Source organism: Cottoperca gobio, chromosome 8 (genome assembly GCF_900634415.1).
Source record: "Cottoperca gobio chromosome 8, fCotGob3.1, whole genome shotgun sequence".
Classification (NCBI taxonomy): Eukaryota; Metazoa; Chordata; class Actinopteri; order Perciformes; family Bovichtidae; genus Cottoperca; species Cottoperca gobio.
The window spans coordinates 4,655,702-4,668,680 of NC_041362.1; the positions used below are offsets into that span (position 1 = coordinate 4,655,702).

Here is a 12,979-nt window from a genome sequence, read left to right on the forward strand (position 1 = left end):
CATTAAACTTGACAAGTATGTCTGGCTTGTGTGTGTGTGTGTGTGTGTGTGTGTGTGTGTGTGTGTGTGTGTGTGTGTGTGTGTGTGTGTGGACGACAAAGAGCTGCTGCTCGATATCCAGAGAGAACAGCAGAAAGAGCAAACATGGGGGACATTCTGTGATTGACTTTAAGGGTTTGTGTTAATCCACTGAACTGAACTCAATACCTGTTTAATAGAAACTACATGCGTAGCCCTAACTCCACACACCTCCAACATCCTAAAGTGATCCTTCTGACTTAAAGAAAAAGTTTGACATTTTGGGAAATATGCTTATTTGGTGGTCTTCGTAGCTTATAGAGGTGTAAACCACAAGTGTCATCACGATACAATCTTACGTCGATTCTTAGGACAAGGATATAATACTTGCTGATATCACAAAGTCTGCCACAGTACACTGAAATATGGTTTTATCACGGGGGCTCTGTAGCAAGGAGGTGCGCAGACGTGCCATGGGAATTTCAAAATAAAGGCTTATTTTTAAAGATGGTGATGTGTATCTCTGTTTTCACTTTGCATCGATGATATTGGATCGTTCATACTTTGAATTGATACGAAAATCTTATTTCCCAAAATCCCGAACGATTCCTTTAAAACAAGACACCTGCCAGCCCCCCCCCCCCCCCCCCCTCCCTCTACACCTGCATCACCAACATTATTCCCGACACACACTTAAATCCAACCCCCAGCTTCCCTCTCAGCTTGATTACTTCTTTTCTTTCTACTACCTTCCTTCGGCTTCCTCTGCAGACCCTCCTTTACACATCTACACTTCTACTTGTGTTGTTTTCTCTTCACACTGAGTCCACTCTCTGCTCATGTTATTATACTCCACATCTGTGCCTTGCTTCATGGTGATCTGGTGTGTTCATTTTTAAACTCGTGTCAATGTTATTTCCTGTTTAATTCATACTATGTCACCTTATTGTGGTCTCAGTATATGTCATCTCTTGCAATTTCCGCCATGCCTCTTCCTGGATGCATCTCACATTCTTACTTCTCTTTACTCTTTCCCCTTTTGCTTTCCCTCTCCTGTTATTTTCTCTTCTCTCATCTTCTTATACTTTGCCTGTTATTGCTCTCTCCTCTTTCTCTTCCTTCTCTTCTTCCCTTGTCTTTTCTTCTCTTGTCCCTCTCTCTGCACCGCCCGTCCTCCCCCCCTCATCAGCTCACGTGGACATGTCCATGACCTTTGACGTTGACCCCCTCGACCTGGATGCTGAGGAGCCCCCTGAGTCCCAGGGTGACCCTCGCTCCCCCAAGGGCATGTCAGGCAGCGTAACATCCCCTCAGGCCAACGCCCACCGACTGCCCTTCTTTAAGAAGGTAACATTAGGGCTCCAGGACCTCGCCAGACTCCCTCCTCCCTCCCGCATTTGTCCCTTACTCCTCCAAGATATGGTCAGCTCTAATCTTCCCTTCCCCTCTCACTAACTGATCACAACTGAACTTTCCCCGCCGCTACTGTAGCTGCCCCTAACCCTGTTTGGCCCCTCAGGCTCCGGTTACGACGGTTCCGCTGAGATATGTTTGTTTCTGTGCTTGTCAGCTGGGAGAGGCATTAAACTAACTGATGCAATGGCTGCTGCTGCATATCCGTCTGAATCTATTTTAAAATGAAACCACAGTGGAGGTTATTGTTTTAATCAATAACAGCTTCTCTCCCCACTAATCCTAACCTGTCAATAACTTAATGTGCTCTTGTGTTGCTTTTTTTTTTTGTCTCTTCTGGCTTTTGTGTGGAATGATGTAGGTGGCCCGGCTAAACAGAAACAGAAGTCGGTGAGTTCGTTCTCACCACTGACCTCTTACATTTCTTACTCCTCATCCTGTGTTGTCTCACATGTTCCTTCTTGTGGTGGTAAGAAATCTGTCCGCAGAATATTCTCCAGCACCCGTTTATGCTTCTAAGCAAAAATAAATATTCACAAGATAGTTTGTAAATCACGGTCTGTCATATCCCCAGAGCTCGTATCACAGCTGTCAGTGCGCAGATGCAGCTCCATCCCAGACCCTGTTAGTCAGAGTGTAACAGTAACACATCCTGACATGCTTTCATTTCCATTTATGACGGCTGTCTTGAGTGACAGTAAAACACAATCAGCTGTTTTTTCATGCTTTTCAGCACAATTTGAATCACATGTTGAGGCTGCCGAGCAAAGACATGTTATGTGAGGATTGAGAGAGATATGGGCATTTAACTTATCTTTCATTGACTGTAATGTAAACAGGATAACTGTGAACCACAGTATCTGAACATTAGCATTTGTAACAATATGATTGTGTATATAGGGACAATAAGATGAAGCAGTGCAGGGTTCCTGCGGATCCTTAACAGGCATTGAATGCATTTTAAAAATGTAAAAATAAGGCCTTATTTGGTATTAAATCAATATTTCAAAAGTCCTAAAAATGCTAAGACATGGGAAGTAGGATTGTGAGAATCGTTTATTATTTATATATTTATATATATATATATTTATAATTTAACAAATGCTTCTCGCATTTCAGAATAGCATTTTGTTTGCGGCCGGGATGCAAGCTGGCGACGACATGGGGGAGTGTTTGTTACAATAAACATTTCGGCAAAGTTGTCCCCTAATCCTAAGAACATTTTGGTTATTGTGAAGTTGGTCTTAAATTTCATTCTAGCGGCATTTTAAAAAAAAGTCTTAAAAAGTCCATCCACACATCGTCTACCGCTTATATGGGGTCGGGTCGCGGGGGCAGCAGCTCCAGTAAGGAACCCCACACTTCGCAAAAACGCCAGCTCCGACTGGGGGATCCCGAGGCGTTCCCAGGCCAGTGAGAAGATATAATCTCTCCACCGAGTCCTGGGTCTTCCCCGGGGTCTCCTCCCAGCTGGACGTGCCTGGAACACCTCCCTAGGGAGGCGCCCAGGTGGCATCCTTACTAGATGAACCACCTCAAGTGGCTCCTTTCAACGTAAAGTCTCAGTCTAAGTTTTAAAAAGTCTTAAATATAAACCCCGAAGGGCTGGTTGGATATGGACACAATTTCCACTAAGAAAGTGTTTAGAGCATTATCTAGATAATGATATGTCAACATTACTTATTCGAACTCACATGTTCATCCCATTGAGTCAGACGGTATAATGTTGAAAGAAAATGACGCTTTCAGGCATCTTTGCTCTATTTTTGCCATTTTCTGTAAACATGTGTGTAGCTGTAGTATTTCAGAAGGACTGTGATCGTACAGAGGGACATAAAGTGTTATATTATATCTGGATACTATCATCCAGATCTATATTACGTGCTCCATCCTCCCTGTTACTCTCCACACTAAATGTTATTCAAAGCCTGTTGTTGATGTTCAGTGCTTCAGCTCTGCCCCTTTAGAGACAAGAGCCATTTGGAAACTTTTAAAATATGTATTTTTAGCTTCTGTGAATACAAATAAGGTGAAATGAGCTTCCGTTGCTCTGCTTTATGTAATGTAATGTAGTGGAGCGGAGCACTCCAGCACTATCTCCTGCTTGAAGAGCAGCACAGCGCACACGGAGGAGGGACCGTGTTTGGAATACAGATCTGAAAAGAATCCGTCTAATTTAAATGTTCACAAAGTATACAGGACTGTTAACAGACTGCTTCTAAAGAGTCGTATAGATGAATCATTCCTTTCATGTACGAATAAGCCTCTAGTTCATGTAATGTGGATCGTGTTTGTGTGTGGGTGCTCTCTATAAGTCTCTGTGATGGTTATAGGTTTCTCCATATTTAGTGTAAACGGCTTAAAAACAAATATGACAGAACTTTGTGCATTAAAACTTTGTATTTATTGTAGATTTCCAGCAACAACAAACAAAAAGTTGAAACACAAATGTAAAAGAATCAGCATTTTCTGCCAGTAATAACTCGACAGGTGCTGATACACAACAAAAAGAGGAACGTGTGAAGTGTGACGTCTGTGTTAGAGGAGCAGCTCGGTCACAATAGCTATTCTGACACCCTAGCGTCTGGTTTAATTATGGACACTTTAATTATGTGAGACTGCAGAATAAGAAATAGAAGCGAGTGCTTTCAGTGAGAAATTGATTCCTGCCTCCGAACACTCATAAGCAGTCAATAAAACGAATGGACTCGAGCGTCTGAAACTCGCCATCCATCAATCTGCCCGCTCACAGAGGGGAACAGAGGGCTTTTGTGTTGAGTTAATGTTGATTTATTCAAGACTGTAATGTTTTGAGTGCATGTTCAGACGCGACAGAACAACCTCACTCACCCCAATGTTGGTGGTGGTCTTTTTGTGGCTCAGATGGAGCATGTCCCCCCCTATGACGTGGTTCCCTCCATGAGACCCATCATCCTAGTCGGGCCGTCACTCAAAGGATATGAGGTAAGGAGAAAAATAGTACTTTTACTGAAGTATGTTAGGGTAATTGTACTTCTATTTCCTGCTACCTTATACTTGTACTCCACTGTATTTATTAGATTTAGTAACTTTGAAGATGGTTTGTTGTCTCACGCCTGATGTTTTCGTCTCCAGGTGACAGACATGATGCAGAAAGCTCTCTTTGACTTCCTGAAACACAAGTTTGAGGGCAGGTGAGAATGAGATCGTGTGCTATCTGCAGCCATCACGTACCGTAGGCTGCGCTTTTACAGGTTTCTGTTTGCTAACCCGGTAATGACTGGTGTACTGGGTATCCGTTTCAGGATATCCATCACACGGGTGACAGCGGACATATCTCTGGCCAAACGTTCGGTCCTCAACAACCCCAGCAAACACACCATCATTGAGCGCTCCAGTACCCGCTCCAGCCTTGGTAAGACAACATACAGCCACTTCAGATCTGCACAACCCACAACCAAAGAAAACTTCCATTCATTCTAGTTTTCCAGTAAATTAAAATCATATTTTGTTATTAATTATATAAAATAAATATGGCAGTGAACAGCAAGCACATAGAAAACATTTCTTTTCATCATGTCATGTTGTTAAACATCCATTTAAATATGTTTCCCTATCTTTATCTGTTTCCTTCTGTCTCTATTGTAGTTTTTAGCAAATGTTACTCAAACAGGAGTAAATTGTGCATTTTTTGGGCGTCTATTTTGTAGGCAGGACGTTGTATGTGGGATTATGTGGGAAACACTGGCCGTCACTCAGCTCTGTGGCTTTTAATCTAATTTAATTTAATTGAGCTCATTGAATAATATATATATAAGACAATTATTTTTAGTAGGATACATTCATTGTTGGTTTTGATTTGTTGACAATAAGGAAAATATAGAATATCATCAGATCTATTGTTTAATTTTAGAGCTCGCACATTAAAAAAACCTGTAAAACTGCAGTTAAGCAGTAAAATAGTGTCTTTGTCGTTCTGCAGTTAAGACAATGGAAAGAAATATAAAAAGGCACAAGGATATTTTGTCATTTGGACCGTCTCCGCTCAAATCCTTAGGATATGATATGACTAAGCTTTACAAATAACATGGAATGAATCTAAAGGATACAGAATTGCTAAATGTAATTGTACCTCCTGTCGTTCCATGTCGGAGACCGTGTAGGCACCATCATCCAAAGAAAGTAGTCAAGTGTTTTCCCTTTTTTTACCTGCTCTGACGGTCTGAGTCTGATCTGGCCTCCTCTCTCTTTCTCCATCCTGTCTTCTCTGCCCTTCACCCCACCCATCCTTCCTTCTCTCCCACCTCCCATCTTCTTCTTCTTCTACTCTATATTGATTCAGACGTACTGGGTACGTATGCTCTCCTTGCAACAAAACAATGAAGCCTCTGTCCTTCCTCACCCTCCCCTTTTTCTTCTCACTATATTCATCATTTGCTCATACATCATTTGTCTGCCCGTCTGCTTGCCTGTCGGTTTCTCTGTTCCTCGTACTTCTGTGTGACAGCCTGTAGTCTCTAACAAAAAGAAAAGACTGACAAAACCAATGCGGTAAGATATCTGTGGGAGGGCAGCAGGGCGGCTGGCGTCTGCTCTAAACCGAGCGGAGATGGAAGCCGATACTTTCCATACTCCTCTTAATCTTTTTATGACTTATGTACAACGCCATATACTGTATGTGTGCAATCATACCCAAGGTTAGCCTCTATAGAAGCTGGACCTCGCCTCATGCTCTCTGTCTAGTCATGGCAGGGGAGCAAGTTTCTCTCTGCAGTCAAATCCAAATTTGCAAAAGTCCAAGTCTTTGTTGAGGTTAATGGAAACCTCGCCAGCTATTTCTTTATATGAGTTAAAGTTCATGTTTCTTATCACTTTGCGGAGGTCCTTTTTTTTGTTGCCTCCAGCTTTAATGCTTCATCCTTCAGCCCTCTGGAGGCTGAGATGTGTGCAGGCCCCGTCTCTCTGCAGATTGCCTTGCCCCCGTTATCTCTCTCTGCCGCCGGGTTGGCAGCACCCACACCTCGGAGGCACTGAGGTTTGACCAGACGGGCGAGGGTTTTGATTCTGTTTTTCGGTTTTAATCTCTCTCCTTACACGTCAACATGCTGATAACAAAAATTGAAGGGTGGGGGAATAACAAGCTCTTATAGGCTGTTGTTGAGGAACAATGGAAACAAAACACCCAAGCAGTGCACAGACTTGAGTGGTTCACCTGATCAAATAATTACCGCTGTGCCCATTAGCGCTAACAACAACTAATGTTCCACCTAATTTGTTTTAAGAGGGTGTTTTTTTCTGTTTTATTTACATGGTGAGACATTGTGCTCTTAATATAAGTGATTACAAGGCATCTCATTCTTAAGTGCCTCCTTCCTTTGAAATAGAAAAAATCAGAATCACATAAGGAAATTGTAAATGTGGAGAGGTGGCAACAGAATGAGGATGCTGCACTGCTCCATTTAGCTGTGCGTAAATGGAACTTTAACTGTAATCCAATCTAATTCATACGCTTGGAACTGTTTTTCCTCAAATTTTAATCATGCATGATTAAGTACAAACATGTCGGTGATGTACTGATGGCTGATATGCAGTGCTGCATCTTCTCAAAGAGAGAGGTAGTTTGCACAATCGTTTTGCTGTCTTGCTGTATTTACGTGTCTTATCTGTGTGCTGGGCCTTCAGCGGAGGTGCAGAGTGAGATTGAACGTATCTTTGAGCTGGCCCGCACCCTCCAGCTGGTCGCTCTGGATGCAGACACGATCAACCACCCTTCTCAGCTGGCGAAGACCTCCCTGGCTCCCATCATTGTCTATGTAAAAATAGCCTCACCTAAGGTATGGTAGCAGATGATCTGAGAGTTAATAATCCTTAAGACTTTCATTGAATCAAAGCTCTTTTGATGCTATTTATAGTTGGCCATTTTGTTAGTAATATCCTTTCAATGTACTTATTTTCGGTAATATTTGTATGTATGAGCTGCAGGATCGACTCCTGCCCCACTAGTGAGTTTTGAAGCTTAAAAAATGTGTCCCGTTAAAGTGTTTAAATAAGATTACAGATGTTTTAGTTTGTTTACTTCTGGAGATTTTATTTACGCATCTAAAATCATAAAAGTGGTGATTTTCTTGCTGAACAAAACGTGTACCATAAACTAAAGAGATTATTTTCTGCAATAATCCAAAATCCAATGGAAAAATCCCATTGTGTTGGAAGCAGTGCGATAGCCTACAACAACACGTCATCCCTGCAGCACTCTATGTTGTGCCTTTGATTCAATTTGCCCGCTTACCCTTAACTACAACATTGTTTCAGTTTCTCCGTGTTGTTGTCTCCCTGCAGGTCCTCCAGAGGCTCATCAAGTCCAGGGGGAAGTCCCAGGCCAAACACCTGAATGTGCAGATGGTGGCAGCAGACAAGCTGGCCCAGTGCCCACCTGTGAGTTCTGCTTTGTGACACGACTAATAAAATAACAAAAACTTCTGTAAAAAAGAAATCTATTTTAAGGGGGGGACACTACAGGTGAAAAGTGTTCTGAAATTCTTTGTTTACTTTGTTAAATATGTGCGTATGTGCATTCATTTCAACGCGTACTTTGGATGTTTTCTTTCCACTAGTTTCCACTGTTATTGAAGCAAAATATCCCAAACTCTCAAAATTGACCAGTGCATGAAATAATGATGTTTTAGCCTGCAGTGTCTCGCCTTCATTTCAAATCGTCATTTGATTTATGTGCAGGAGTTATTTGACATCATCTTGGACGAGAACCAGCTGGAGGACGCCTGCGAACATCTGGCCGACTACCTGGAGGCATACTGGAAGGCGACACACCCCCCGAGCAGCAACCCCCCCAACCCTCTGCTCAACCGTACCATGGCCACGGCAGCTCTGGCCTCGTCCCCTGAGCCCGTCTCCAACCTGCAGGTACAGGTGCTCACCTCCCTGCGCAGAAATATGGATCTGTGGCCTGACATGGAAGGTGCCATAGCCAACGAGAAGAAAGAGGCAGAACATGCTCTCTGAAGTCCAGCACAGAGGGGGGTGGGGGGGGCTCTCCGGCAACTCAACCACAGCCTAGCAGCCTGCTCTCTTTACCCTGAAGGAAAAGTGCATTAAAACCCTGTTTATGCTGTACATAGAAACACGTTCACACAAACAGAAATGAGCCCAATTCACACACACGAACAGCTAGCTTTTAGAACACCCACCAGAAAGATTACGTAGTCTGTATGAAAGCAGGTCAGCGTTTACTTCCCGACGCTGTTTAAACTGTGAGAGCAGCTCATCTCAAACCACACTGGACTAAAGGAGTAACCCACCTCTGCTGTTGGGGGCCCCTGCATTTCGCTGTAATCAAGAGTAAAATGATATCTGCTGCCCCCCACCCTGCCCTCTTTAGCTCTGTGGCCTCCTTTCTCCGGCACTTTTTCTTCTCTGGGAGGTCACCAGTTTGCTGTCTTCCTCCGTGTTGCTATGGTACCGCCCCTGAAAACAGCAAGTCATGTCCGCCTCTTCAGACAAAAGAGTTTTGGTGAAGGCTGTTGCTAACACTCTGTCCACTTTAATATTTTTTATAATGAAAGTACTAATCAGCTGTGTCTCTACTCATACGTTACTACTGGCTGCACATCAGTTATGAGGACTTGCACACTGTCAAAAAGCTATTTATGTCACCCGAGCGATAGAATTGCACCAAATGGCTGAAAACATGTTTTATATCTCCTACCATTTTTCTTTTATTGAGGCTGTCATCATGGAGGAGGCAACAAAAAAGAATTGCATTTCAAATCTGTTGGTTATTTCTTAATTTTTGTAAAACGGTTTCAGTATAAACTTCACGTGCTGCATAGTTAAATTAATGACATAATCATTTGGTAGTCGTATTGATATTTCTGCTTTTTTTCTGCCATGAGGTCAATCCGCCAGAAGGTGGCGCTGTTGTAATGTTAGATATTGTTGAATAACTGCTTGTGTTTGTTTGCAGGTAGGTATCATGATTTTAAAATGTTTTAATAGAACTCATCTGTTTAACTAATTGAGTAATTATTGTATTTGTTTTGTGGTGAGTGTAGTCAGTGTGTGTGTGTGTGTGTGTATGTTCAAAGGGAAAACCTGGAATGTGTGTGTGTGTTATAAATAGATTGATGTCAGTCATGAACTCTAATGCTTTCAAAACCACAGGTCCTTCAGCTTGAACATCACGTTCTGTGTCGCTTGCTCTGCTTAGTGCTAACTATAGCTGCAACGTTCAGACGACTAATCGCCAATTATTTTTGATAATCGATTAATCGTTAAAGTAATTTTTTATGCAAAAATGGCAGAAAATGCTGTTTTTAGCCTTTTGAATATGGAGATTTCCTGCTTTTCTCTGTTTGATATCATATTAGACTGAATCTCTTTGTGTCTTGGACCGACAAAACAACATATTTAAAGACATCAAATTGGACTTTGAGAAACTGCGATGGACATTTTTCACTGTTTTCTGACTAATTAACGATTAATCGATTAATCTAGAAGAATATTTGGCAGATTTATCGACAATGCTAACCCTGCTGACTAACCACTCACAGTTTGGTTTTGCTCTGTTGTTTGTGTCTCTGCATGGTTGCTGTGTTGCATGGCTGTGGCTGGCTGCAGGGGCCGTACCTGGTGCACGGTGAGCAGAAGCGAGAAGGGCCTCTGACAGAGTGCGGCGGGAGCGGCACCCTGCATGACTATCAAACAGACCTGGGAGGAAAACCTCAGCAGCAGCAGCAGCAAGCGTACCTGCGCTCTTCTCGTGGCCAGCTACGGGGAGGCAGCGGCCGGGGGCTCTCACGGCAAGACACCTTCGACTCTGAGACTCAGGGCAGCCGGGACTCCGCCTACACTGAAGCCGGCGACTCCTGCATGGACATTGAGACTGACCCCTATGAAGAGCCCGAGCCCTACCGAGGGGGCGGGGGCAACCGCCTCCACCTGGCGCAGCATCACGGCAGACAAGCATCCTGGGAAGACGAGGGCGCTGAGCCGGACCATGAGAACCTGAACCACCCTCCGATGCCGAGCCAGACGCAGCCGCATGGACGCGCCAAGCTGAGAGAGCGTTACTGCCAGGACCCTGTGGACACCGGGGCCAACATGAGCCACAACAAGAACCAGGACGACTGGGGGAGGGACGTCTACATCCGCTGAACAAGCATCGTACCACAAGGTCAAGGAAGCTACTGGACAGACTGAGAGAGGGGATGGGGGAGGGGGGGAAAGGTTCTGGTTTGTGGGTTCAGAAAGAACTGAAGTGGGTTTGGGGCCATGACAGTCAGGCTGACAAATTAATCTGTTTACATCCCAGTACAATGTAAAGAAAAACATCATCAGCCAGATCTCATCAACTTATTGCAATTGAATTTATTTATGTTTAGAAAAAATAATATTGTTCTATTTTTTGTTTCTTTTGTTAATACTGCATGAATATCATGTATTTCTATACTGACAGCACGAGGACAGTAATTGTGAATCTCTGATTGTGATCAATCTCTCCTTCAGTTGTAGAGTGTGACGGCCGGTAGAGCTGTAGTCTGTCCTGTCTGTCCTCTGCAGTCTTAAACAGGGTCTAATGTCACTGTCCCCATGTGCTGTACAGTGTCAGGGTTTCTCTTTACCTTAATCTTACTCAGTGCGTTTGGATTTCAGGGTTTCTCCCACACTGAGATCCAGAAGTTACGAGTCTCTCGCCTCCACGTTCTTATCACCCAGACCTTAAAAAAAGAAAGCTGGTGGAGAAGTTGCCATATTTTAACACAAGAATTTATCAATGTTGCTACGCTCATGTCAGCTTGATAACAACAAAGAGTACACTCCAAAGACGTTTACTTCTTCCCTGACCTGGTTCAGCCACTGTACCCGTCTGTCTGACCCAGTCCTCCCGTTTTCCTTGTGGGTGCTGAGGGCGCCTGCTGTATTCATTTGTTGGTTTTTGCTAACATGGTGCAGATTCAAAGCAGCACTGCAGTTGTAGTTGTGTGAATGAAGTGTCCTGCCTTAGTCACTCGCACCCTAAAACACCCTTATTTCAAGAAATCTCCAATCACAAGTGCCGGAATGTCTCGCCAAGCCATGTCCACCACTGCCACGGTGGGATGTCTTAACTCTTGTTACACTCGTTTTCATATCATATCTGTGTCTCTTCGTGTCTCGTGGCTACTCTGCACTGTAGCCCATGCTGTCGCTCCAGCACGTCGCTCATGTCGTTTTTTTTTTTCTTTGCACCAGCTTCGTCGTCTGTTTTTCAGGGCTAATGGTTATATAAAAAAGTACTTGTGTGTGGTTAATCACTCCCAACTTCCACCCAAACAGCTAGCTTGTATGATATTAAATACCACTCTCTTCTTACTCTTGATTTCTGACTGAATTAGTGTTGTTTTTTTTTCCTGTGGACATTTGCAAAAATGTTAATCTTCAGTTCTTGTGAGGTAGTGAGAAGAGTATCAAGTGGGGTGGGGGGGGGGGGGGGGGGTAGGATCATTTGGTCTTTACTCAGTTATCTATAATGGAGAATCCATGAATGTCTTTGGCGGGCTGCTTCGACCCGCCCGTCTTCAGTTGAATAAATAAATATTAAATAATGTTATTGTTGCGTTATCGCAATTGTTAAAAATATGAAATAAGATGTATCATTGGTGCCTGATTGTAGCTACATTTTGCTTTTTCTGCCTTTCATTTTTAATCTTGTGGATAAATTCGTATTTTAATTAAAAATTTAATCAGAAAATGCCATTGTGTCACTTAATTGATACGGTGAGATGTGAAGACAGATTTCAAAGATGCAAAGCTTGTACGTGTACTTTTTAAATATTTATTCGAGGTGTTGCCTTTTATGTCTCAGGACAAAGAGATTTTATTTAACGTGAATCCATTTAATACAATGGAGTTATCTTTGAGCTCAAACTACATCGTCATTATTTCATTGACGTCTTCATCACAGCAAAAGATGATACACACATAATCATGCAATATAACTCCTAATATCTCCCTCCCTGTAGAACCTGTTCAGTCAAAATGCTTTGATGAGTGTAAACCTGCAAAACAGGAACAAAAGCCACTTTGTTTGCTTCAATTAAAACTCTCAACAGAACATGTTACAGGAAAAGAAAATGTTTTAGGCCCTTTGTCACTTGTTTTGAAGTCTTCAGGTAATGGAGGAAACAACACAATGAGAAAAAGACTGATGTTACAGTGCAGCTGTGTCCAGGATGTGGCTTTAATTTATCGTCTTCGGTCTTATCTGCAGTGTAGGAAATGATAACGAGGTTTCCATCTGAAACATAAATGTGAGTGTGATTTAACAAGGTGTGAAGGCAAGAGCCCAGTGTACAGAGCGTACTGTAATATAAGCTCTAACAGTTCAGTGGAAAGAGTATTTATATCCTTTTTCTTAAGTAAAAGTATAAATACCACAGTGTACATTTACTGTGTTACGTGTGACAGCCCTGCGTTTTACTTAAGAGTACAAAAGCATTAATGACGTTTTACTCAAAGTATCAAAAGTGCTGTAATGTTGAGTTGAGTTGAGCAAACCACACTGCCACATACA

General features: G+C 42.8%; 1 protein-coding gene across 5 annotated transcripts in view; it reads left to right on the forward strand.

The window, feature by feature from the left end:
• cacnb1 (calcium channel, voltage-dependent, beta 1 subunit) overlaps positions 1-12,540 on the forward strand; it is a 30,481-nt gene extending 17,941 nt beyond the window's left edge. Inside the window, exons 7-15 of one of the 5 annotated variants that reach the window (XM_029436943.1) lie at positions 1,208-1,365; positions 4,315-4,395; positions 4,546-4,604; positions 4,716-4,825; positions 5,753-5,761; positions 7,093-7,244; positions 7,750-7,845; positions 8,146-8,331; positions 10,045-12,540. In XM_029436943.1, the coding sequence (XP_029292803.1) occupies positions 1,208-1,365; positions 4,315-4,395; positions 4,546-4,604; positions 4,716-4,825; positions 5,753-5,761; positions 7,093-7,244; positions 7,750-7,845; positions 8,146-8,331; positions 10,045-10,581 (1,388 nt within the window). In that variant the 3' untranslated portion in view covers positions 10,582-12,540. Of the gene's footprint in view, positions 1-1,207; positions 1,366-1,792; positions 1,822-4,314; positions 4,396-4,545; positions 4,605-4,715; positions 4,826-5,752; positions 5,762-7,092; positions 7,245-7,749; positions 7,846-8,145; positions 10,014-10,044 lie in introns of those variants that run through there. The other 4 variants (XM_029436944.1, XM_029436946.1, XM_029436945.1 and 1 more) reach the window with 4 other exon arrangements.
• The last annotated feature ends 439 nt before the right edge of the window (positions 12,541-12,979 follow it).